Source organism: Nycticebus coucang, chromosome 17, assembly GCF_027406575.1.
Source record: "Nycticebus coucang isolate mNycCou1 chromosome 17, mNycCou1.pri, whole genome shotgun sequence".
Taxonomy (NCBI): domain Eukaryota; kingdom Metazoa; phylum Chordata; class Mammalia; order Primates; family Lorisidae; genus Nycticebus; species Nycticebus coucang.
The window spans coordinates 41,706,375-41,731,808 of record NC_069796.1 but is presented as its reverse complement, the minus strand read 5'-3'; the positions used below and the strand labels follow the sequence as shown (position 1 = coordinate 41,731,808).

The 25,434-nt window shown below is 44.7% G+C and overlaps 1 protein-coding gene across 7 annotated transcripts in view; it reads right to left on the bottom strand.

Annotated features, from left to right (window-relative positions):
* The window catches only part of ARHGAP26 (Rho GTPase activating protein 26), a 464,813-nt gene that overhangs the window by 341,049 nt on the left and 98,330 nt on the right, over nucleotides 1-25,434 (bottom strand). For 6 of the 7 annotated variants that reach the window (XR_008375228.1, XM_053566649.1, XM_053566650.1 and 3 more), the window contains exons 2-5: nucleotides 12,880-12,975; nucleotides 11,020-11,081; nucleotides 7,161-7,232; nucleotides 1,083-1,184 (exon numbers count right to left, since the gene is read on the bottom strand). Coding sequence is in view for 6 of the 7 variants with exons in the window: in XM_053566649.1 (XP_053422624.1) it covers nucleotides 1,083-1,184; nucleotides 7,161-7,232; nucleotides 11,020-11,081; nucleotides 12,880-12,975 (332 nt within the window). In the remaining variant the exon portion in view is untranslated. Of the gene's footprint in view, nucleotides 1-1,082; nucleotides 1,185-7,160; nucleotides 7,233-11,019; nucleotides 11,084-11,223; nucleotides 11,348-12,879; nucleotides 12,976-25,434 lie in introns of those variants that run through there. The other variant, XM_053566654.1, reaches the window with a different exon arrangement.

Sequence of the window (25,434 nt, the reverse complement as noted above, 5' to 3'; positions counted from 1 at the left end):
CCCCATTATCAACACTTGCTGTTGCTGTAGTTGTCATCGTTATTGAATCATCAGTCCTCATCACCACTCAAAGAATTAGATTAAATACTCATTTCAAAGCAGTGTTCTAAGAACACCACGTTCCTAACCCACAATGTATAACAAACCATGGTCGGACAGGGGAGACTAGATTCCACCATCTCCTGAGCTCCCTTCATCTTTCAACATTTGACCCTACCATCCACAGATAAACACTTACCTCAGAGAAATACTGGCATGGTATCTGCTCACAAAGACACAACATTTAAGAATGAGGGCTAGCTCAGAAGTCACAGCCTCTCTTTGGCACGTAGGTCATGAGAAAAGTCAAGCCCATTTAAATAAGATGACATTCGTGAAGCCAAACTGAAGGCTCCCTTAGGAAACTGCCCTGTCTTCCAGAAACAATCTCCCTTACCATGCAAGTCTTCATGAACTAAATAAAAATAGTCACAGCTCCATGGCTACAAAGGTATCTTGTCTTTCAAGGGGCTACTTTTTTAAAGACCCCATGCAAATCCAGAAAAACAAAGGGCAGGTGGAAGAATTTATTTTCTTGAAACAAGGTTACCAAAGTGCAGAACATATATGTGTCAGTAAAGCAAGAAAGAAAGCAAAGCAAAGGAAAATTGATATCAAACACTGTTTGAAATAATGAAAAAAACCAATATTAAGGAAGGATGACCAAAGCGTTTCAGATGCTAACATTTCAAATCACTGATAAGAGGCAGAAAGTCAAAGGGTAAAGTGACAAGAGTGCAGAATGAAGGCCAAGGGTGAGAGAAACAGGACGAGATGTCAGTTTGAAAAGAAGAAGCACAAGGAGGCAGTGGTGTTGGCCAGTAGTACCTTACGCCCTTGACCGACTGGACAGCCACAAAGGCAGGGCAGGATGGAAGGCCAGGAGGACACAAAGGCGACCCAGCATCAGGGGTCAGGTCAAGCTCCTGGCTTCCGGGGTCTCTTCTAACCCCAAGACTTTCTGGCGCAGAGCAACCAGCACATATCCAGAGCACCGTGTAAAAATCCAACACTTTACTCAGGATGCTAGTAAAGTTTCTTACCTCCTGCAGCTGAGATTCTTTCTTTTTGGAAGATAAATTCAAGTGTTTCTCTAAGATGCCACAATACTTCTCTGTCTCTTTGTCATACTTCTTTTTGGCTTCCTGGCAAAAAAGAGGAGAGGAGAAAAAGAATAAAATGTTGCAGGAATAAAAGCATCACCCACCTCTCAAGATCTTTCTGCCTATCTTCATAGGTCAGGGCACACAGCACAGCAGAGACCCAGTGCCTACTCTTCAGACATTGCCCACTAAACCACACAACCACCCTCGACAGCTTCCCGGGTTTCAGCATCTATCACCAGGTACTAGCACAATGCCAGAATAAGGCACATACCAGTATTTAGTAGTGCAAAGACAGGATTCCCTCTCTGAGATCTTCAATTGTGAAGTTTACTCAAAGTCAGAAGGGGGAGATCCCCTGTGAAGCTAATACCAAAGAAGGAAGAGCTACTTCACAGCTTGAATGAGACAAGTCTAGACCAAAGCTAGATCCAGCCTTCATAGTATTCAAAAGCACTTATTTATAGGCATGATATCATATATGAGTCTTTAAGCTGAAGAATAATTGAAAACAAAGATGTTATCTTTACAAATGTGTTCACTAGGGTATCATTTATATTAGCAAAACAAAATAGAAGCAGTAACAAGGATAGGGTTTGGGATAGTTAAAGTACAGATCCAATGAATGTAACTAGTCATATTATAAATTGCTCGTATTATAGAAAAGAGTGATAATAGCATTTTAGAGACTTAGTGCATCCTACATACGGGGTGTCTGCCTAGGGACAAAGATTAGAAGGGAATAGACTTAAACGAAAATACTAGAGTTAAAGGAACATGATAATGACTAATTTTTTCCCTCTTTTTATTAGGCTGTATTATTGCCTTCAAAGTGAAAAATAATTATAATACTACACATACTAATCCTTGCTTTCAAGTCATTGAGTCACTGAGGTCCTATTTTTATCCCTCATTAGACAGATAAGAAAACTTGGACAAAGGAAGTTAACTTGTAAAAAGTCACAGAGAGTGACAGAGCTGGGAGTTGAGCCCAGGAAAATTTGCTTCCCAAGCCCATTTTCTCCACCACTCTTGAGACATATTGACACAGGCGGTTACTTTCCTTCCACACCCCGTGGGAAGGCAGGCGAGGGGCTCGGCAAAGGCTGGCCCTGGGCTGACAGATGGTAGCAAATTTACTAAGTGGGTGCATCACTCCTGCTTTTGACTGGTGTGGAGTTCAAAGTGATGTCTTTCTACAACTCCAAGGCCTAGAAGAGGAGAAAAAACTTTCTGGCCAGATAAGGAAATTCAGATACATCTCTTTATTCATTTAACAAATTTACAAGAAGCAAACCACTCTCTGTGTTAAGGCCCCACTTCCAGCACTGCAAATACAAGACAATAGTGGTCCCTACACCCTATGGTAGGAATGTTCTGGTAGAAAGAGAAACACAATTAACTAGTAAACAAATAATCAGCATAATTATAGACTGCTGCAGATGCTACAAGGGAAATACACAAAGGTGGTCCCAGGGATTCTCTAGACAGGATGCTCAGGGAAGCTTCACTGGGTAAGGGAAACATGAGCTAGTAAGAGAAGAGGTGAGTGCAAATGCCTGGGGGCAGGACACTCAGAGCCAAGAGGCCATCACCTGGAGCCCTGACATGCTCTCACAACATCAGCATGCCATTTATCTTGGATGTGCCCATAGAATGGGCATAATAATTGCATACCCACTTCACTGACATGCATCCATTTCTACCTCTGAGTTTTGCTTAAAAGGATGCTCACATTCAAGAACTAAATATGGAGAAGCAAGTGGAAAGGAAAAAAAAAAAGGAGCCTGAGGAGACATTAATTGTTCCCTCAAATTTGAGAAGCAAGAGATGACTCAACTAATTCTTTTCCTTTAGGGAAACCAGTGACTTGGAGCTGGAGCTCCAAACCCTATTACTGCCCACATATCTCTTTCCACTAACCTTATCAGCAACCCCAAAGAGGAGAACCCTGGTGCTAGAACAGTCCAGCCAGCCAGAGGTGAGAAGAGGCCAGAGAACATGAGTCACCGGCACTCTGTGACTTTCAAAAAACTTTCACCTCCACATTCCACATTCAAGGGGGCAGCCAAAGTTAGAGAAACAAGTGCAGGGAAAGGGAAGCAGTTCTCTGTCCTGGGAAAACAGCAACAGACCTCCGTGGGAAAAACTACTGTGATTTAGATAACGTTCTTAAGACAGGAGGGTGGTGTTTCTCAGAGTTACTCAGACACAAGATGCTCTTCACCTTCCAGAGAGGCTGCTGCAGAGTGGCAAGTACTGAAGGGACAGAGTTAGGATCCTGGAATTTATTCTCTACTCAGTATGGACTGACTCTAAACAAATCACTGTCCCTCCCCAGGACTCAATTTCCCCATCTATAAATTGAGACTCACTAGATGAGGTGATTGCTCACAGTTCCACTTTCGGCTCAAAGATTATATAACAAAATAAGGAAAAAACACCCTCTTACTCATGGGCGGCGCCTGTGGCTCAGTGAGTAGGGCGCCGGCCCCATATGCCGAGGGTGGTGGGTTCAAACCCAGCCCCGGCCAAACTGCAACAAAAAAATAACCGGGCGTTGTGGCGGGCACCTGTAGTCCCAGCTGCTCGGGAGGCTGAGGCAAGAGAATCGCGTAAGCCCAAGAGTTAGAGGTTGCTGTGAGCTGTGTGACGCCACGGCACTCTACCCGAGGGCGGTACAGTGAGACTCTGTCTCTACCAAAAAAAAAAAAAAAATGCATCAAGGTTATTAGAATTAAATGAGATAAGCCACCTACAGGGCTTAACAGAGTGCCTGTCACGTGGAAAGTGATCGGTAAATGTCAGTGATGGTGATGATGGCAGTGGTGAGGCATCTCTTGAACCCACCTCCTTATTCAGGTCACCACTTGCTTTCCATGTCCCATGTGCTACGAAGGTAACCCTTCCAAGCACTACCAGAATGTGAAATTATACACTTATTTATATCTTTTTGTCTAATGTTGTTCTCCCCAAACGCACCATGAGCACAGCAACCACATTTGCCTTGTTCTCCACTACATCCCAGTCAGAATGCAGTGCTGGCACAGAGCAGGCTCTCAACTTTTTTCAGTGAATCAACTATGTGTGTGCATCTAATACACATGTTAATAGCTAATATCAAACGACTACATGCCAGACATGCTCATGGGTTCAAACAGCTGTACAGTGGACAGAGTGTTAAGCACTTTGTGTAAGTTCATTCATCTCTTCCTCATAATGACTCTAGGAAGTAAACTCTATTACCATCCCATCTTACAGATGTGTGGCCACCATGGAAAGGTTCAGTAACTTCCCCAAGTTTACATACAAACAGCACAAGTGAGATTGGCACTCTAACTCTAGACCCTTTATTTTTTTCACTCTGTTCCCCTGGGTAGAGTGCCATGTATCATCATAGCTAACAGCAACCTCAAATTCTTAGGCTCAAAAGATCCTCTTGCCTCCCAAGGAGCTGGGACTACAGGTGTACACCACCACAACCCACCTAATGTTTCTTTTATTTTTCTAGTAGGGACAGTGTCTTACTCTTGCTCAGGCTGGTCTCCAATTGCTGAGCTCAAGCAATCCTTCCACCTCTCGGCCTCCCTGAGTGCCCGGATTACAAGTGTGAGCCACCGCACCTGGCCTCCAAAACCAGTCTTGACCACTACTTTTCTCTTGTGTCTGTTCTACTTTCATTCCAGAGCCCAGCACTTCAGATGCACCTCTGATGCAGGAAAATCCAACTTCCCCAAACTCAGAAATCAAAACTTGGGGCCATGGATATATCTAGTTCCAGGGTTAAGCCCTGTTCCTTAGCACAAGAATATCCGAAAGTCCTCCTCCCTGGCAGCCTTCACACTGAGCACTCAGCAACAAGTTGTTATAGCAACCAAAACAGCCCCAGGGAGTGGAGGAGGAAGAGAATGTAATTTTAGCATCACACAGGCAGAGGTCAGGACCTCCACTGGACTCTACCAACGCCAGCTAGAGAACACTTGCTGGCTGTCAGGTATGCCTGCCACTGCTCATCTACTAGTGGGTTTGTTGTTTGTTTTCTCATAAATTTACCTAAGGCTGTGGTATAAATGTATGGCTATGGGGGGCAGAGGAGGGTGGACCAGAAACAAGACAAAAGGGAAGGGATGAGAAATCACCCAAATGTCATTTTTTAATGATAACGATTAACAGAAAGGTATTTAGTAACTGATGATTATTAACAACTGAATGTATGAATAAAAGAACAGAGTATGCCTGAGGGGAAGCATGCCAGGATGGCTGACTCTTGTATTTAATTTCTTTTATTCTCGTGCATCTTACTGTCTATTACACTTGTCCCCCAGGGAAATCACCTGCTCCTGTCGTTAAGGATCACTAGTATTATATTCACAGGGAGTCCACAGAGACTTTTCTTCTCCTTGAGGTAACTGTGGTACCCTCCAAACCACGGTAGGAGAAGAGGCCAGAGTGAGAGGCACCTGGGCTCAAAAGGAAAAGAAACTACTAAAAAGATAACTCAAGAAACAGCTGTGCTCTGCCTCTGCCTCAAAGCTCTTCACAACCCCCAGAAGTCACTGCCTGGTTTGTTCAGGAACAGGAAAGCTCAGGCGCCAAGGCTGCTAAGGGAAGGCCAGCTGGTGGGCCAGCACTAGGCACAGTCCACGTATGGCACATTTTCAGCCATCACAGGGCTAGTTCAAAGTCTGGGACAAAATCTTGATTGAACAAGACTTTATTCAAACTACAGATTTCTTAATCTCCAATGTGAAACCAAGCTCCCATTTCTTCACAAATGTCTAAACCAAATTAGTAGAAAAGTGCTGAAAACTGGGAGAAAAATCTTTGCCATGGTCCCTCCTTCAAACCATGGCCAACCATCCATCTGACAGACCCTGGCTAAACACCATCTTTTTCAGGCCCCAATCAGATCCATCTCCAGAAGGCAGAGGCATTTATGCCTGTGGCGGGGGCGGAGGGGGGGAGGGTGCCAGAGGTGGTGTTGGTGGGGAATGGAGGAGGGTTTGGAGGGTCAGGGATTACCTCACACTGCCAGAGAGTAAAATCCACAGTAAGAAGGTGGTGTTGCCCCAAACTCCCCGCAGGTGGAGCAAGGGACTGTGGCTGAATTGACTCACAGTTCCCAAAAAAACAGGAAGAAAATGTTGAAAATCCTTCTGCTGTCACTCCAATGAAAACATCTTCCCTGCAGATTGCCTCTAACCCTCTACAGACGGTCAAAACTGGGGCCAGGGTTTCCTAATGATTTATCAGAAGACAAGAGAACCCTGAAGAATCTACCTTTTAAAAACGAACAGGATTCCCTCTGCAGTCTTTCAGTAACACATGAGAACTAGCCAAGACTCGGCTATAATCCATCAAGGTCAGTGATAACACATAGTGATCTCTGGGTTGAGGTAGGCCTGCAGATGTGGTTATCTGACCTAAATATACATTTTTAACTATTTCCCAACAGGAAATATTATATAAAACTGGCTTATCAGCTTCTCTGGAAAAATTTAAAGATCTGGCGAATTTAAAAATAAAGGCCCATTTCCACACACCAGCAAAAATGAGCTAAAGCTAAGTACCAGCTGCTTCCCTTTAAAAAGAGTCTCCACACCCACAAAGCCTGATTTGTAACCCCTGTTTAGGCTATAAGTCGTGGACCTCCTCAATAAATACAACTCCACAAAAGACAAACACAAACATTATTGTCCAATGTAGTCAATTGTCCATGCACACAGGGACCTAATAGCACAAAGGAATAGTTTCTACCTCTGGATGATTCATGAAGTAGCACACAGCAATCAAGTAGCAAAATGCCCAAATGGCCACTCTGGGCTTGACCATTCAGATGGCTGTACTTCAGATACCTGCAAAGAACTCATGGGTTAGGCTCTCAGCTTCTCTGCCTAGAAAGATTTTCTGAAGAAGGTGAGCTTGATTTTTCTAACAACTTAGGTTTTCTAAAGAAAGCAATGTATCTTCCAGACCTCTCGTCCTAAAATCCTAGACCATGGTTTGCGAAATTCTCACCTTGGCAGCTCCAATTTGCTCCTTTCGAAACTTCTCCAAGGGAGTGATGAGCACCTCGCTGGCATTTTCAATCTGATGAATAAAAACAGAGAAGGGAAAAAAAATAAAACATAAAGGCAATGTCAGTAAAGAAGTGTAGCAGCTCCATCACAAGACGCCTCCTCAAGTCTCAGGATAAAATCTGATTAAGTGACATTGTACATGTCTACCGTTCACACTTGAACCGATAACGTGTCAAATCAAAATCTAAGGACCAGTTCAAAACATGATCTTCCTCCTGTGCGTGATTCGTATTGACTCTTTTAAAGGGAGGACCTCTACAACTGTAAGCAGCCGTCTGAAGACAGGGGGAACTGGCAACAGAGTAGGGGCTAAGTTTCAAGCTTCAAGTGACATCTTATAAATGTTCATTCACACAAGTTATAGGGAAAGTAGATCAATATTGAGTCTAGGTTAAAAACAAAAACACCTCTAGACATGTGGTAGCATGAAAACTGTTCCCCGTTTGCTGCTGCCCTACCAGAACTGAACTAGACCAAGAAATCTGTGCCTCCTGACCACAGTCTCAACTTCATCTCACAGGACTCAGCCCCTGAGTCCCGCACTCCAACCCACCAGCACCCCAATGCTTCTCCAATGCACCACACTCACCCCACCTCAGGCACTTTGCCCTTAATAAGTCCCTCAGACACTCTATTCCCAACTCTTTATAGTAATTAAGCTTTGTGCTTAAAGGCCATCTCTTTGGGGAGGCCCTCCCTGACCACCGATGCAATCTAAGATGCTTCCCCACCACAAATAGTTTTCTTCAGAACAAGTGTGGAAGCTGAAGAGCTGCAGTTCACTGCTACACACATTTATATAAACACACTCGCACACATACACAGTCGTGTAAATGCTCACTTCTCGACCACCATCCCCAAACACAGAAGAATGCTGAAACAAAAGGAGCACTCAAACATTTTTGAATGACTAAATGACTAAATGAATTATTTCCTGTTGGCTGCCAACTGTGTCACCACGGGCAAAACATTTAACCTCTCTGGGCTCTCATTTCGTCATCTGAAGAATGAGTGGGCTGAATTATTCCAGTTCTAAGATTCTACAGTTCTTTCTAAGACAGGGCAATATTTTACAATCGTTTCTCTTAAGTCATTCATTTACCCCTCTTTGCTCAACTAATTATTTCAGGAATCCCCTTGCAACAAAGCATTATCCTTCCTAAGTCACATGCACGTCCACTGCAATGAAGCCAACAGAGTAAATGCCAAAGCCACAGACAGACATGGTACAGAAGCAAATAGACAATGTAAGGGACAGAAAAAGTCAAATCTCCAAATGTATTCCCATTTGCCTTTCTCTCAATTTCGAAATCACTCATTTCAAAGGTGTGCATTTTAACACTGGAGTGTTGTGATGTTATTTAACTTGCTTGATTTTTACTGTGATTTGAGATTGCTTAATTGGTTCACTTGTTTAAGACTTGCACGCAAATCTCCTGCAAATCTCTGAAGCTCACAAAGGTGTACTGAGCCCCTGAATCAGTGGTCCTCAACCTTGGCTGCATTTTACAATCACCTGGGGAAGCTTTTTTTTTTTTTGAGACAAAGTCACACTCAGTTGCTCTGGGTTGAGTGCTGTGGCATCATTGTAGCTCACAACTACCTCAAACTCTTGGGCTCAAGCAATCCTCTTGCTACAGCTTCCTGAGTAGCTGGGACTACACGAGCCTGCCACGACATCTGAACATCTGGATAGTTTTTCTATTTTTGGTAGAGATGGGGTCTCACTCTTACTCAGGCTAGTCTTGAACTCCTGTGCTCAAGCAATCCACCTGCCTCAGCTTCCCAGAGTGCTCAGATTATAGGTGTGAACCACCGTGCTAAGCCACCTGGAAAGCTTTTAAAAAGCCCAATGTCCAGGCCACACTCCAAACCAATAAACTCAGTATCTCTGAACTTAGTCTCAGACATCAATATTTTCTAAACTCCCCAAGTTATTCCAGTTGGCATTCATTCCAGTTAGAATCCAGTCCTATGCAGGTGTTTAAAATACATACAAAAGCACTCAGGTGCTCCCCTGGAAATCAGGACACCCAAGTCCTTGTCCCAGTCCTATTACTACCTGCTGTCAACCCGTGATAAGACCTGTTTTCTTATCTGTCAAATGAGGACTGGCAGATAGTGAAGAATAAGGGCCTGCTTGATCTAAGATTCTATGACTATGGAACTTCCACTCAGTTCCAACACTGTGTTTAATGATGGGAACACAGAAGCCCAGGCTCTGCCCCTGGGGAACTCATATTTACTAAGGAGCACAGACAGGGAGAGTAACTGTCTGGACACAATATGGTCAATGCAGAATCAGAACATACAAAGAATGACCAGGGAGTCAGGGAAGGCTGTCCAAAGAAGGTGTAGCTTTGCTCAGTTGAAATGATAATGAAGCTGACACGGAGGTGGAAAAGGGGCTTGTGATGGCCAGATACTCAGATGCAGACAGTAGGAACTTGATTCACTGGCATTAATAATAAAATTGCAGAGGCAAGCTGAAAAGTATAATCCGGTCATTGTTCCCGTAACACAGGCCACAGCAATCTGCAGGGTATTCACAGTGATTTGCTCACCACACCCCCCGCCCCCAAGTACTAACTCGGCCAAGAATCAGACTCAAAAGAACCATTTCCCTTTCTCAGGCACTAGCACGTGCACAAACACACAAGCTCTCCCCTGCTCCCACCCAACATAACCCTGATGCTGCCGCCACCACCCTCCTGATTCTGGTTCAGACTCCAGCAGTGAGCAATCAGAAAAAACAGGGTCTCTCTGCAAGGCAGAAGGTGAGAGACTACTGCTCTGGAGTTTTAAAGAAATTACCACATTTGGAAGGTATAATGCCAACTTGAGTTTGAATCCAGACTGAACCACTTATTAACTACGCAATCCTGGACAAATTACTTAACATCTGTAAATAAACTTCAGTATCTTCATCTGAAAAATGGGGATAATACAGATACCACTTCACAGTCACCATGCGGGTTGAAACAGAAAACACATGTGAAGTACTTGGCTATGTGACGTGTTGGTAAACTCAGTGCTCAACTTGTCAACTGTTGTGGGGGAAGAGAAGAAAATGCTCACTGATAGAATCTTCCCTAGGCCTTTGGAACACTGCTGTCTGAAGATATGCCCTCCTAGGGGCAAAGGAGTGTGTAGCCAGGGGGGATTTCAAATCCAGCCTCAGTCCTGATAGCTTAAGGTTATGGGAGAAGATGCAAAGGAACTTCCTGTGGATGTGGAATCCCTCATCTTTTAATGCTAAACGATATCAGAATAAATCCTAGTGCAAAAGATACCTCTTGAAAACCTGGAGATCAGCATTTGATTCCTGAATTTGCACAGTGGCTCTCTTTGCATAGTTACCTACATTTACCAAGTATGTGTCTGCTGGATGCTAATGACACAACCAGCACCGCACGAGGTAATTCAGAGTCAAAAGTGAAGAAGAGGCCCCTGCCTTCAAGGGCTCTTGGACAGATTTAGTAAGGTAGGTAAAGTAGGGAGCAGGGAGGGGCACGCCTCTGTGACCCCTAAAGTGAAATAATTCAAAAGAGCCACCCTTCAGGGTGGTCGTGTGTATAGACCTTACATTGAATCTTTAGGAGAAAAAAACATCGTCCTAAAGTTATCCACCCGGGTAATCCTTTAACATTTACAAAAGTCTTCAAACTCTAAAAGGATGAGGCTTGCTAAGAGTCAAAGCACTCAAGTGGCAGAGTCTGGGCTAAAACCCAGTCCTTCTGACAAAAAGCCCTTGTGAACAGGCTGTCCCAGAGCAAGAGCAGCCCAGCCATACTCACCATCCGTATCCGTTCATCTTCAAGATTCCTGAGGACAGTGGCAAACTCCTGCAAAGACCTTGCTGGAAAAGAGAAAGGAGCAATGAAGCAGAAGGCAATGAGCCCTGGGAAGCCTTTCCAGCTCCAGCTGTTATATTATGGATTTAAATTACTTGGCACATACAGATGCCTAACATCAGTTGCTTCCCAAGGCTCCCCTTATCTTTTAATCATTAACCATTAAGGGTGACCCAGAAATGCAGGTTAATTCCACCTGACACTCTAGCTAGGGAAGTTTTTCTTTAAGGAAAAGACCTGCCAGTTCTTGAGAATACCCAGGACTGGTGAGATGCTGGCAGGCTCCCAGGCCCCAGACTGGAAGGGGTAAAGTTCCGCTTAGGAATTGAAGGATTTCCTGTCCAGGATTCGACCTCCTCAACCTTTGTCCTGGGGTTGCGTCAGAACCCAGCCTTTTCTTTGGCACTAGAAATAAACAAACAGTGCTGCTGGCATTGGAAGCCACATCTCTAGATTCTCGCTGGGTTCCTCCTCCTGAGCCCTCAAGTCACTCATTAACTGCATGCGGCTTGCAGCATGGGGATCAGATGTGGAAGCTTCTTGTCAGAATTATTCACAAAGGCAACAAGCATGAAGTGCAGTAGCCCCGAGGATAGCTGGGACCCTTGTGCAATGTTGGGGAAAGCATCCATGGGCTACAACAAGGATGATTTTCACCACTCTTAGCTGTCTCCCAATTGCCTGTGCTCATCCTCAGTTCCCGGGCTCCACTTGGCAACAGGAACTCAGTAAGAATTTGATGAGTTAATTAAGTCAATAAACTTTCTCAATTCTTTCTCATTAAGTAGAATCAACCAAGATGCCCTATGAAAGAAGACTCAGGGCAATGGCAAGGTCCTGGCAAAGAAAAGTGTCTTGACAGTGCAAATCCTCTGTACTGAGGGCTGCCTGCAGACAGAAACCGGTGACAGGGAAGAGTGAGCACAGCGTGGTGACAACTAGTAACCCATGTCAGACTCTTGTTAAGGAGACAAAGGGGGAAAGAGAAGACCATGGCGAACTGGACAGTGAGCTCCTCGCCTTATCTGAAGGCAGTGGCAACAACGCATCTGGGCCAACTATTGCCAGGCCAGAATATGGGGCCAGTAGATTGGATTCTTATTCAAATAAGCCAGAAAACTGGAATTATACATAAATTCAATTTACATGGTAATTCAAATAAATGAGAGCTGCACAAAACAGGGCTGCACTCTGATCTCAACCTATGACCTATCCTTTTGTAACCAATGATGCAATTTTCCCCTTATCTACCTGCTTGTAGTTTTGCACTAAGCTCTTAGTATGATTGGAGGAAAGAACACCACAAAACCAAGCCAGAAGAACAGGAAAAGAAGAGAGAGAAGATAGCTCTGCTGCAAAACTCCAGCCTTTCTCCTCTGGAGAGTTGAGTAAAGCAATCCCAGAAGTCGTGCAGGAGACTAGAGAGGCCCCAAACCCCAATCCTCACGTATCTCTGGGTAGAGTGCCGTGGCATCATAGCTCACAGCAACCTCCAACTCCTGGGCTCAAGCAATTCTCCTGCCTCCGCCTCCCAAGTAGCTGGGACTACAGGCACCTGTCACAACGCCCGGCTATTTTTTGGTTACAGCCGTCATTGTTGTTTGGTGGGCCCAGGCTGGATTCGAACCCGCCAGCTCAGGTGTATATAGCTGGCACCTTAGCTGCTTGAGCCACAGGTGCCGAGCTGGGCTTCTTTCTCTACTAACCTTAGAGACACCCTACCCCACGAAAAAGGCTCTGGGAGGACATTGAGAACCATAACCACCAAGGGAGGTTGTGATCTTCCACGCAGGGATGACTTACCTATGCACATCTCATCATCTGTCTCTGCATCTCCAATACACTGAAATTTAAATTCATTTAAGGAATCTGCAAACTTCCGCTTTGCTGAAGACAAATCTAACAAGAAAAAGAAAGCAAAAATCAGGATCACTAAAAGTAAACTGGCTTTCTAATTTGTTCCCCCTTTTGGTTACATGGCAGCAAGCGGATTTGTTACTATATCCATGTCAAAGCACAAAGGAATGTAAATTCAAAATAGTAAATACTTGTTTATAGCATAAAGCATCGATTTGCCCTAGACGTTAATATTTTTGTTATATTTGCTTTAACAATTCAAGTCCCATCTGTACCTCAAGACACATGAGTCCTGTCACCTCCATTTCACATGTGAGAATCCACTTGTCTGAAGAGGTCAGGGAGAAACCCTAGGTCAGAGCCAACATCAATACCCACAGCCTGCAGGTTCTCCATGTGGTCAGTGTAGCTGCCCCCAAATCCAACCCACAACACAGACTTTCATTAGGGATGGAGCTTGTGGAAAGCTGAAAGGAAGGGCTGGGAGCTGCCCCATCTCCACGGTACAGGAGAACCCAGCAAGCATTCTCTGAACCCTCCCTGCTCTCCTTCCGAGCAGAGGGGCCAAGCTGACAATGTCCCACCTGAACCATATTCCGGGGGGGGGCTATATCCAACACCACAAGGAGAACATCTAGCAACGTGCTGTATTGGGGTAAAAACACAGTCCACACAGTCCATGCATAGTACCCATAACAAAAACTTTCAGAGGCCTCTGTCAAATTAAAAAAAAAAAAAAAAGCTTTCATTTAAGACAGCAATAAAAGTCAACGATCCTTCCTGAGTCTTCAGCTTCTTTAAGGGCATAAAAACCACCAAGGTACCTTTAAGCAGACTGACAGATCTGGCTGCTTGGTACAAATGTGCTTAACTTAATTCCATGTGCAGCCTTCCTGCCGATTAGGCTAATCATTCAAATTACCCTCATACATGTTTCCCTCATTGAAGAGGAAATGGCATTATGTTCAAATTCCCCGAGGAGGGAAACAGGAGGCATAGCTGGGAGCAGGAACTGGCTTTAATAAGGCATAGGTGAGGGAAGGGGCATATTATGGCTTCACAGAGCAATATAACCTACTGGAGTGAAAGTACCCATGACCCCAGGACTTCTCTTTCTCAGCTTCCAGATTTGCCTTTTGAGGTTAGGGGTCACATTTTTCATCTTCTGATTTTGTTTGGTTTGTCTCCTCCCCACATACCTGGCAGTGCATCCTAGTCAATGTGTGCTGAATAAATTCACGTGGTGGGCATTGTATACAAATCCAAACCCTAAGGCTGACTGCAAGCCACGGCTGCGAGTGGAAGAGCCAGGCTCGTGCCACTGTGCTCAGGTCCAGGGCTCAGCTCCTGCTCTGGGACTGCCCTCCTGCAGGCGTAGATGACATGGTCATGAGCTACAGTGGCTTGTACAAAGTGCTCTGGGTGGAGAAGAACACAGGAGCCAGCCACCTCCAGTCACTCTCTGGTTCATGGAATGGTCCTTGCCAGAAAGTCTTAAGATGCTGGCAGAGGACTCAGACATCTATCAGAACTGGCCAACCCAGGCTGGGGCTACCGTTCAGAACACAAATCACTCCCTGGCAAGTCAAGAAAGAAACAGATGCATCCGAAAGTCAGAACACTGTGGGGAGGGAGGAAAAGGAGGCCACAGGGAGGCAAGAGAAAAAGGGCAGAGAATAATATTTGAGAGTGGAAGACAAAGCCCTCTAAGAACCCTGGTGTGTGCACTGAATTTGGGTGTGGTGTACGCATCCTTATTTCAGTTAGAATGTTCCCTTCATTAGAACTCAGTCAGGTCTGAACAAAGAGCAACAACAGGTGTGCTTCTCCACCACCCACCTGAAATCTTCCTGTACTTCCCCAGAAAGCAAGAAAGATTCAAGCTGGACAATCACCTCAACAAAGTGGAAAACAGGTAAAATGTAAGCCAGGTTGAGAAAGCTCCCAGTGAACACTGAAGAAGCCACACTGCCAGGGGAGCGGTCACTAAGGGTCAGGGAGTGGCTAGTAACACACAACAGGGCCTTTGTGGAGTGTCTGCACAGGAAGACCCATTTAACCAGGACACACCCGTTAGCTTATGGCCAGATGGGGACCGGAGTTCATTGTCCGAAGGCACTGATGGCACCCTGGCACCAAACAAACCTGAGAAGCAACATGGGCCTGGTGACACTGGGGAAGAAGCCAATTCCCTGTGGAGATTAGGTAATGATTGCTGGTGTGGAGTCCTTACTGGGCTGCAGGCCAGGGAGGACAGCTGGATGGAGAAGAACCCCAGTGACTGAACCTGAAAAGTAACTCACCTGAGGCTTAACAGAGGACTCTTTACAGTAAAGCTACAGTGGATCCCTGCTGTTTTGCCTGTTCAAAATCCATTCCCCCACCTTTGGGGCAGCATCTCAAACTTGTTTTGGAGAACATCCTTTCCCCACTTGTATTCTATGGGGTATGTGTTGCAGGCTGATCACCCCAATCCCAGTGGGCTCCAGGGTTCAAGTTTTAGCTCTAGCACTTATGGGATATGTAACTAACCCTGGGTTAGTCATGAAGTCTGGTTATCTCACCTGACAGAAGTCGTCAGCCTATGAGTTAGGGAGGAGAAGCCAGCGAGACGCACTGTATAAGCACTCTGCACATTGTGAGGTTCAGTTCTAGGCAAAAGTGGGCTATTCTTTCCTAATATATGAACCCTCCAGCAACAGGACTCAGAGAAGGTAGGCATGAATGCCGGGGTTTTGAGTCCAGAGAAGTTAAAGGACTAACATAAAAGCGCAAACCACTAAGGAGGGGATCTGTGATTTGACCCAGTACTGTGAACTGAGATCCCTGAAACATGTGGGAAGACTGTGCTGCCTCATTCCATTAAGATAAACCCTCTGTGTTACTTGGGAGAATGAGGAGCACATAAAAAGGGAACTTTCTACCCCAAAGCTATTGTTTCTTGCCTATTTCAACCCAATAGGATCAGTGGTGTCATACACAGACTATCGCCTTAGATATCCAGGTCCCCAAAGATTAATTTCAGGAGCTTTCCCTCTGATGCACACCAGAATCTCACACGTACATTCCAGTAAGACGAGAAGAAGAGGAGAGACTGGTCCTGGTGCTGTGCCAAGCTTCGCGGCACCCTGCTCATATAAGCCTGCTGGTGCGTGTACAGGCAGTGCAAGATACAGCAAGGAGCCAAGCAGAGTCAATAATATTTACTTTGCAGAAACATCTGTTGCTAGAAAAGCAGAACGCTGGCCAGTGTGGAGCGAAGTCATAACCGCCAGCACCTGGGGAGGCCAAGTATCCTCTTTCCAGAGTAGGTAGGCCAGGAGGGTAAAGGATATGGAAAAAGCCAGAAGCCTGGGCCTGGAGAGATACTCCCAAAGCCATCTGCCCATTCTGGGGCCAGGGGAAAGAGCCCTTTCTTTTGGGGGATGCCATGCTCTTCCTCAGCAGATACTAATCTGTACCGGGTTTAAGAGACTCTAACCAAAGTTATGATCCTCCTTTCACTGAAACAGAAGGTTTATCATATTTTTTTTTTTAATTAGAATCTACCTTCATTTTAAACAAATTGACCAGTAATACCACAAATCATTTCCTTTTTCTCTTTAGGGAAAATTTAACATACATGTACATACACAAACATGCACACATGTGTACACCCACATAATGAAGGTCCCAACCTGCCCCAACACAACCTTAGGACTACATTTATTTTCAGTGTATCTGTTGCCTTTGTGACCACAGTTACTGAATATTAACTACCCTTAAAAACGTCTGCTACCTCAGCCTCGCGGGACTTAGAAATTGATTACAGATAATAAGGACCATTGCTGAGGTAAACACTTGCAACCGGCTGCTTAAAGCAAAAGAAAACACAAAGTCCCAGGTCTGACTAATCTCTCCCTTCTCTGAATGCCAATTACACTTAATCCCTGTGCTTCACAACCTTGTATTTGGAATGATTGTAGAATTAATCAGTAATGGTTTCAGATCATAATGCACAAAGAGTGCCTATGGCAGGACTGGACACAGTGCCTCTCAGAACCCTCCATGCTGATCAGGAGGGGCAGAACAAGGTAAGCTGGCTTATGGGTGGAACATCCTACTGTCCCCAGAGAGGACCCATGACTGAGAGATGGGAGGTGGATACCAGCCCCTGAGAGACTGTGGGTTTAGTCCACACCCCCATCCCCAGGTAAAACTCAACACATTCAAAACCAAACTCTCTCTGCTCTCCTACCCTCTCCTGAGAGGGGCAGGAAAGGGCCCAGCACAATGATGAACACCGCCATTCACCCGCCACACAAGTCAACACCATGTGTCAGCCTTCTCCTAAGGCAGGCGCCTTCATGAGCCGTGTCCATTCCCAGGTCTGTCCACTCTGCCTCCTAAGCATCTCTGAATTCTGCCCGTGCCTCCTCATCACCATCAGCAACTCCTAAACCAAAGATCCCACCTGCCTGGATAACTGCAAATGCCTCCTCTCTCTACACCCCTTTTGTCCCTCACCCAATCATGTGAATCCCTACAATGAGCCTTGTGATGGCTTCCCAGAACTCCGAGGACAAAGACCAAAGTCCCTCCCAAGGCCTGAGAGGTCCTGCAAGGTTTGACCTCCCAGCTCCCTCTCTAGGCTCTAGCTGCTCTAGCCTGCCAGCTCTGGAGCAGACCCTACTCCTCCCTGCCATCATGTGACTACTCTGCCTGCAGGTGTCAGCTCAAAAGCTCCTTCCTCCAGAAAGCCTTCTCTACCCAGAAGTCAACTCTATTTTTCGCTCCTTGAGTACTATGCACCTTTTCTTGAGAGCAATTTTATATTTGTTCAGGTAATTCTTGAACTAATCCCCCCACCCACTGGTAAGTTCCATTAGGACCAGGATCGTGTCCCTTCACCCTCTGTCCCCAGAACTCAGCACATTGCTGCTTGACTAGCAGCAGGTGTTGCAGAAAGAACAGAGAAAGACAGGAAGCTGGAGACTCCACTGGTCCATTAGCCTTCATCAAAAGTGAATCTCCCGCCAGGCACAGTGACTCACGCCTGTAATCCTAGCACTCTGGGAGGCCAAGGCAGGTGAATTGCTTGAGCTCAGGAGTTCAAGACCAGCCTGGATAAGAGTGAGATCCCGTCTCTAACAATAGCTGAGCACTCTGGTGGGCACCTGTAGTCCCAGCTACTCAGGAGGCTGAGGCAAGAGGATCACTCAAGCTCAAGAGTTTGAGTTTGCTGTGAGCTATGATGCCATTGAACTCCACCCAGCAACAGGGTGACACTGTATCTCAAAAAAAAGGTGAATCTCCCAACTCCATGTTTGACATGTGAAAAAAAGAGCAGGTATGTTAGGAGAGACTCTCCAGCTTATATACCTCTGGTTGGAGCTTGGTATCCATAGGAATGTGTCTATGGTTAACAAGTAACCACCTCCCCTAATGTTGTCTATTGAGGAAGATTCCAAGAGGTGGAGGAAGAGCCACCACCAACAGGAGCATGAAGAAAAACCTCGATACCCTGGGATCTGGAGCAATGACCTACAAACAAGCCAGCCACTGGCCACACCATGTGTCCTCTTTTAGCCCCATCACAACCCCAAGCCTCAAGTTAAAACAGTATAAAGAAGAGTCCCCAGAGACCTCTTTCCACTCCCTGTCTCTGGGCAAACTGAGAATACATCCTATAGGAAATGGTACTTGGAGAAAGGCATTTCCCCCAAGCCTGTATGTGGCATTTTAAACTTAGTTCAATGTGCTTAACCTACTGTAGGGAAGTGATGTTCCCTTGTTAGGTGTCATGCCACATCCTGAACCCCTCTATTACACCAGCAATAAGAAACAGACTCTGTTCAAATCTTAATTCCCCATAACATTTGTCTCATTTCTACAACACGTGCTCTTACCTGTGGCCACTAGGTGGCAATCAACTACATAGAGGAGATGTGTTAAGACTCCAGGAGAAAGGACAGGGCCAGCTTTACCGCAGTACTGGGAACAGAGCCTGTCCCATGGGAGATGCACCCACCTGAGACAGGAAACAGCACCTGGGGAAGGGGTCCCGGCCTCCATGTGGGCAACCTGCTCTAATACATTCAGGGGCCTGTGTTCTCAGGTAGTATATTCAAGCAGAGGGGAAGGGGTAAGGAGATAAAATCATCGCCAACCCATCCTTCACATTTCTTTACATCTGGCTGGAAAACCCACTATGAGGCACATGATATGCCCATCAACTGTATCAGCCACAGCACATTATATAATTAGCATTCTGATTTTACATGTGCGTGCTTTTCTTAGGGCCATTTCCCTAAAACTGTATTTCCTAAATGAGGCCACAGCTAGCATCAACTCTGGAGGATTTGTTTTCCCAACCAGAGCACTAAGGCTAATGAAATTTTCAGAGACCTGATTTTTAAAATGAAATCAAGTAGAACAAAGAAGTGTTACCCTTTCCAAGATGAGGCTTCTAATTCTATTTACATGGAAACATCCTTCAAGAATAATATAAGAGACCTAAACCTACCTTAATCTACATCAAAGTAACTATGAATATACTATGCATTAATTTTTTGGCTAGTTACTATGGAGCATGTACCTACTAAGTATTTAAATCCTTCCATCCTGACAAGCACCTTGTCCAGTAGGTATGATTACTTCCATTTTGCAAATAGGAAAACTGAGGCTGAGAGGTTAAATATCTGCCCAAGGTCACAGAGCAAACGAGTGGTCACATAAGAAATCTGGGGCCAGGTCTGGTGGCCTGTAATCCTAGCACTCTGGGAGGCCAAGGTAGGAGGATTGCTTGATCTCAGGAGTTTGAGATCAGCCTGAACAAGAGTGAGACCCCATCTCTACTAGAAATAGAAAACCTATCCAGGCGTTGTGGCAGGCACCTGTAGTCCTACTCAGGTAACTCAGGAGGCTAAGGCAGAAGGATCGTGTGAACCCAGGAATTTGAATTTGCTGTGAGCTAGTGTGACATGTGGTACTTTAGCCTGAGGGCGGGGTGGGGGAGGGAGAAAAGAAAAGAAAAAAGAAATCTGGTCTCTCGGACTCCAAAACTCTTAACTACTATACTATATTGCCTAATTACTCAAATATTTGAGAATCTGGTATTGATGTACTCAAATCTAAAGACTGTGTGAATACATTCCATACCCCTAAAGGGAACAGAATTTAGAAGGGCCTAATCTGCGTATATGAATCTATAAATTAAGGTAGAATGTGCTAAGGCAATCAGAGAGTAGACAAAAATGGCTACAGTACACAAAAGTCTAAGTAGGATATTATTCCAGCAGGGAACATTGGAAGAGGCTTTACAGGGAAAAAAAAAAGAAGAAGAAGAACACGGAGTGGCATTTGGGCTGAGCCTTAAGGTTCAGTACTAAGGAGCTGGCCCAGAAATATGTGAACATGTAGAAAGTGAAGGAGGTTGGGAGGAAGGAAACAGGGTGCAAAGAGATGCAAAAGCAGAGGACCTGTTCAGAAAGAGCACAAAGTTCAGCTAGTGGACAGGAGGCGAGAATAGGAAGAAAGGTTAGAATCAAACCATGGAAAAACTTGACTGCTAATCCCTTAAAGAAATGGAAGCCCGCTGGGCACCACGGAGATGTGCACCACGGAGATGTGCACCTATAGTCCCAGGTCCTCCAGAGGCTGAGGTGGGAGGATCACTTGAGCCCAGGAGTCCAAATCCAGTTTGAGGGGACAACATAGTGAGAAAGAAAGAAAAGAGAGAGAAAGGAAAGAAGAGACTGTTATTCAGAGTAAGGAGACCAACTTAAATGCTGATTAAGCCTTTTACCAAGGAGCTGCCCAGAACTTTGTTTGAGGGTAACTAACTACTCTTTAACTCCTCTATGCAACCACAGTCAAGGGGCATTCTCCCTGCAGGATAACTAGATGACAGGTGACATTTCTCAACCTGGACATTTGTCACAGACTCCACTGGTTAGCCAGGAACTAATGAGTGTAAAGTAGGATTCAAAAATACTGCTTCCTATTGAAAACTCTAAGTTCAAGTCCTATTAGAAATGATTAGTAACATTATCATTAGTTATACATAACTATAAACAAATGATGTGTACAAATACATTTGTATTTCCCAAGTGCTACAGTAGCTTTAGATTTTCCTCCCAAGAACATTTAGAGTAAGTGTTTAAGTAATAGCACTTGGCCCTTTTTATTCCTGCAGAGCTAGGTTTTACTCTGTTGCCCAGGTTAGAGTGTTTGGCGTTATCATAGCTCGCTGCAACCTCAAACTCCTGGGCTCACAGGATCTTCCTGCCTCAGCCTCCTGAGAAACTGGGATTACAGGTGCACACCACTGCACTCAGCTAACTTTTTTCTTTTTTTTTTAGAGACAAGATCTCACTATGTTGCTCAGGATGGTCTCTAACCCCTAGTCTCGAGCAATCCTCCTGCTCCACCCTCCCAAAGTGTTGGGTATTACAGACATGAGCCACTGTGTCCAGCCAGCACTCGACTTTTTATAGATAAATTAATAACTGGCTTAATGATAGTACATATCAGGTACTTAGCAACTATTTGCTTAATCAATGACTGTTGTATCAAGTTATTTAGTCAGCACGAGAACTATGATGAAAACTCAAGCCCTAAGGAGCTCAGCCCCAGACTTGAACTGCTCAGCCCTGACACAAAGCAGAAAGACACAGAGGACTGAGGTGCTGCCGTATTTACAACACACATATTCACATGCTGCCCCAAGATATGATAAGGCAGCAGAAGGTCAGCTCAGGAAAAACTCCCTCAAGAGAACTGCCGTGACTGGCTTCCTTAAAACAAAGGAACCCATTCTGAGAGGGACTAATTAAGTGAGGGAGCAAAAAAAAAAAAAGAGGGTATTTCCAGGCAACTCAAGTGCATATATCAGACACACATAGCACAAATCAAGGACAGTTCAGAGGATGACGATTCTGAATTGCAGTGTATGGTCACTGCAAACATGGGTTCAAGTCCTGAGTCTCTTCCATTTGATCCCACAATCCCATTACTAAGGCATCTACCCAGAAGAAAAAAACTATTTTATCATAAGGACATTTGCACTGGATTGTTTATCACAGCTCAATTTACAATCACTACAAATGTGGAAACAACCTAAATGCCCATCAACCCAGGAAATGATTGATAAACTCTGGTATATGTATACCATGGAATACTATTCAGCCATAAAAAGATGGAGACTTTACATCTTTTGTATTAATCTGGATGGAGCTGGAACACATTCTTCCTAGTAAAGTATCACAAGAATGGAGAAGCAAGTATCCAATGTACTCAATACTAATATGAAACCGATATATGAACAACTACACACCCACACAAGGTAAAAGTATTCAAGACGAGGAGAAGAGGGAGGGCAATGGGTGTGCTCCCACTTAGTGGGCACGATGTAAGGGTGTACGGCACACCTCCTGGGTGCAGGACACAACTACAACAGGGGCTTTACCTAAAAAATGCACACACAGTAACCTAACGGTTTGTAACCTCATATTAATCTGAAATTTAAAAAAAAAAATCCTGGTCACTCACTTCCTATCTGTGTGACTTTGGGCAAATTACTCAACCTTTCTAAGCATCTATGAGGGTAACAGATACCTCTCAGGGTTATTGTGGGAGAGAATAAGGAGAAAAATATTACCAAACAGCAGAACAAAAGCTAGCCTTCAGATTCCAATCTGGCTTCCTTTCCACAAGCAGAGGCTGAGTGGAAGTTTACCAGCAGGTAGGAAAGAAGAGAATCAACAAAAGGAGATTCTTAATTAGCATAAGAATTAAGCAATTTTTGCTTTGTTGAGTTACCAAACTAATCAAATAACCCCATTCCAGTGAACTACCGAAAATACATTTGCGTCCCTAATGGTTTTCTTCAGATGTTTAGAAAACTCCTAATACATCCACAAATTTATAATTTCCTTTCACACACACCCCCCCCACAGATGAAACAGAAGGCAAAAGCCCTGGTGGGGTAAGTAACACTATTTTTGAAAATGAACTTAAGCAGTGGAGGTTTCTTTTTCAGATGCTTGTTGAACTCCAGTTGTGGCTTTTAAATGCACTGGGGAAAGAGTGCTATCCTTAACTCCTTTCTGTCAACTGCCTAGGGAGTTGTCAGCTGCCTATGGAACTGCTTTCCTCCTAGATGGAAAGATAACACAATAACTAAGAAAATGCTGTGAAGGCTATGTTAACCAGTATGATGAAAATATGTCAAATGGTCTATAAAACCAGTGTATGGTGCCCCACGATTGCATTAATGTACACAGCTATGATTTAATAAAAAAAAAGAAGAAGAAGAAGAAAGGTAAAAGAATGACTCTGCTAAGGTAGCATCCAGGAAGCAGGGACCGGACAAGGCTCGCAGGCCTGACGTGGTAGTTAGCCCTCAGGCTTCGCCCCTAAGGTAGGCCCAATTTTTAGAAGCGGGGAACATCAAGAGGAGACCACCGAATCAGACCAAAGGGTCTGAAGGAGAGTGGGTCGGACAAGGCTGGGAAGACCAGACTGGAAGAGGCCAGATGAGCAGAGGTAGAGGGTGGGCTGAGAGCAGGCCAGTGTTCCTCTCGCAACACCACAGCAGTACTGTTCGCTCAGCACCAAGCAGGAGAACACATGGGAGGTGGATCTTGGCTTGTACCTCGAAACTTCGATTTTGCTTCTAGAATGGCATCCCCTCTGCAGCAGACCTCCTCAAGCTTTAAGGGCACCCAGTCACCCAGGGATCTTGTCAAAATGCCCATTCTGAACCAGCAGGCCTGGAAGCCTGGGGGTCAGCATTTCTAAGAAAGTCCCAGGTGAAGCCAATGATGCTGGTCCAGATACCACACTCTCCAAGGTAAGGGTCTGGTCTCTCAATCAAGACCCCGAGAGCAAAGATCACACCTTCTTTATCCTTCCAGCACAATGCCTAGGATATTAAGGACCCCAATATACAGTATGCTGGAGAAATGAATTTCTTGATAGCACTTAAACTGTTGCACACAAAATAGAGTAAAACCTAGAATAGGAACCGTACACGGCCGCCTCCTTACACAGTCATCAACTAGACAGGTGAACCCAGGGGAAAGTTACTCAACACACTGGGCCCTAGAGACCTCATTTGAAAACTAGGGGCCTGTACCAGTTGATCTTTAAGCTCCCTTCTATTTCTAAGATTCCTTCCAAAATACCTTTTCTGGGCCTTTATTTGTTTCTAATGGGGAGGTTTATATACTGGACATTCCCACAGCAACGCACACCTCTATGCTATTCTCAGAGAGCAGTTTTCCAAAAGTCCAATTGAGAGAACACAGACTCTGTTAGTCTCAGAAATTACCACAGCAACTAATACCCCCAATGAAATGATGTCTTCACAATGATTAGCTTATGAGGGTGACGTGTACCATCTGAAAATTTATGGTTGTAAATGTACAGCAAAAGCCAGACCTTCTTGGAAGAGGTTTATAAGAAAGGTCTTGCCAATAAATTGAAGAAGGGACAAAGAGCCAGAAAAATCAAGTAGATGAGTAACTCAGGCAGGACTGCTCTATCTGTCCCAAGTTCACACGGGCAGGGCCTGAGCACCCAGATATGAATCCAGAATTTGATAACAGAGTTACAAAACCTGAATCAGAGTATGCCCACTCCTACCAGGGACTTATCAAGCAACTGCCATTCTGTCCTCTTTCCTTGATTTTATTACAAACAGAAAATGAACACTGCTACCTCAGAAAAGTTTGCAGAAAGATTTAACAAAATAGTTGTAAAGTTTTCAATGAAAAAGAAGAGAACTGCAAAATAGTAAATTACAGTTGATAATGAATTTCCAGCCACATGAATGTCTTCACACGTCATCACCAATGGAAATCTTTCTGTTCCAAAGTGCTTAGATTGGAGTTAGAATCGTGAATGAAAAAATCAGCATCTGTAAGTGCTACGCCTGTTGTCTCTACACCCTGCGCCTACCTCTTCAGGAGTCTGTACAATCACATTTGCACTGAACAAATTCTGGCAAGCAAGAACCTCGCTTAAAAAGCAAGAAAAGTGAAGACAAATCCTGTTACCTCATTCCTGTAAACCCTGAGCCTTTTCTAGCAAAGAACAAAAAGAAAAAGGAACAGATCAACCAATAACCCAGCCTAAGAATCATGGCTTAACTGGCATTCGACAGCTGTTAAGGTAAGTCACAGACAGCAGAACCTGGGGCTATATACACACAAAATCACTACATCTCAGGATGTTCTTATCAATAGGTAAGATGAATGTGAGGGCACTCAAGGGAAAAAAACAAGGCCTGGTGAGTAAATCGAGGTCTTCAACTAGCCAAAGAGCTAAGACAAGTGATTAGCAGAATCCCAGAGTTCAAAATCTCATCTCACCCACTTACATAGTCTCTGCATTCAGTTTCCACTTGTATGAAAAGGGACAAAAAGGAAACCTGCCCCCTCCCTCTGTCCCTGTGAGAAAGAAAAAAGATGGTGCAGGAAGCACTCAACAAACCAGAGATGACATTATTTATATTTA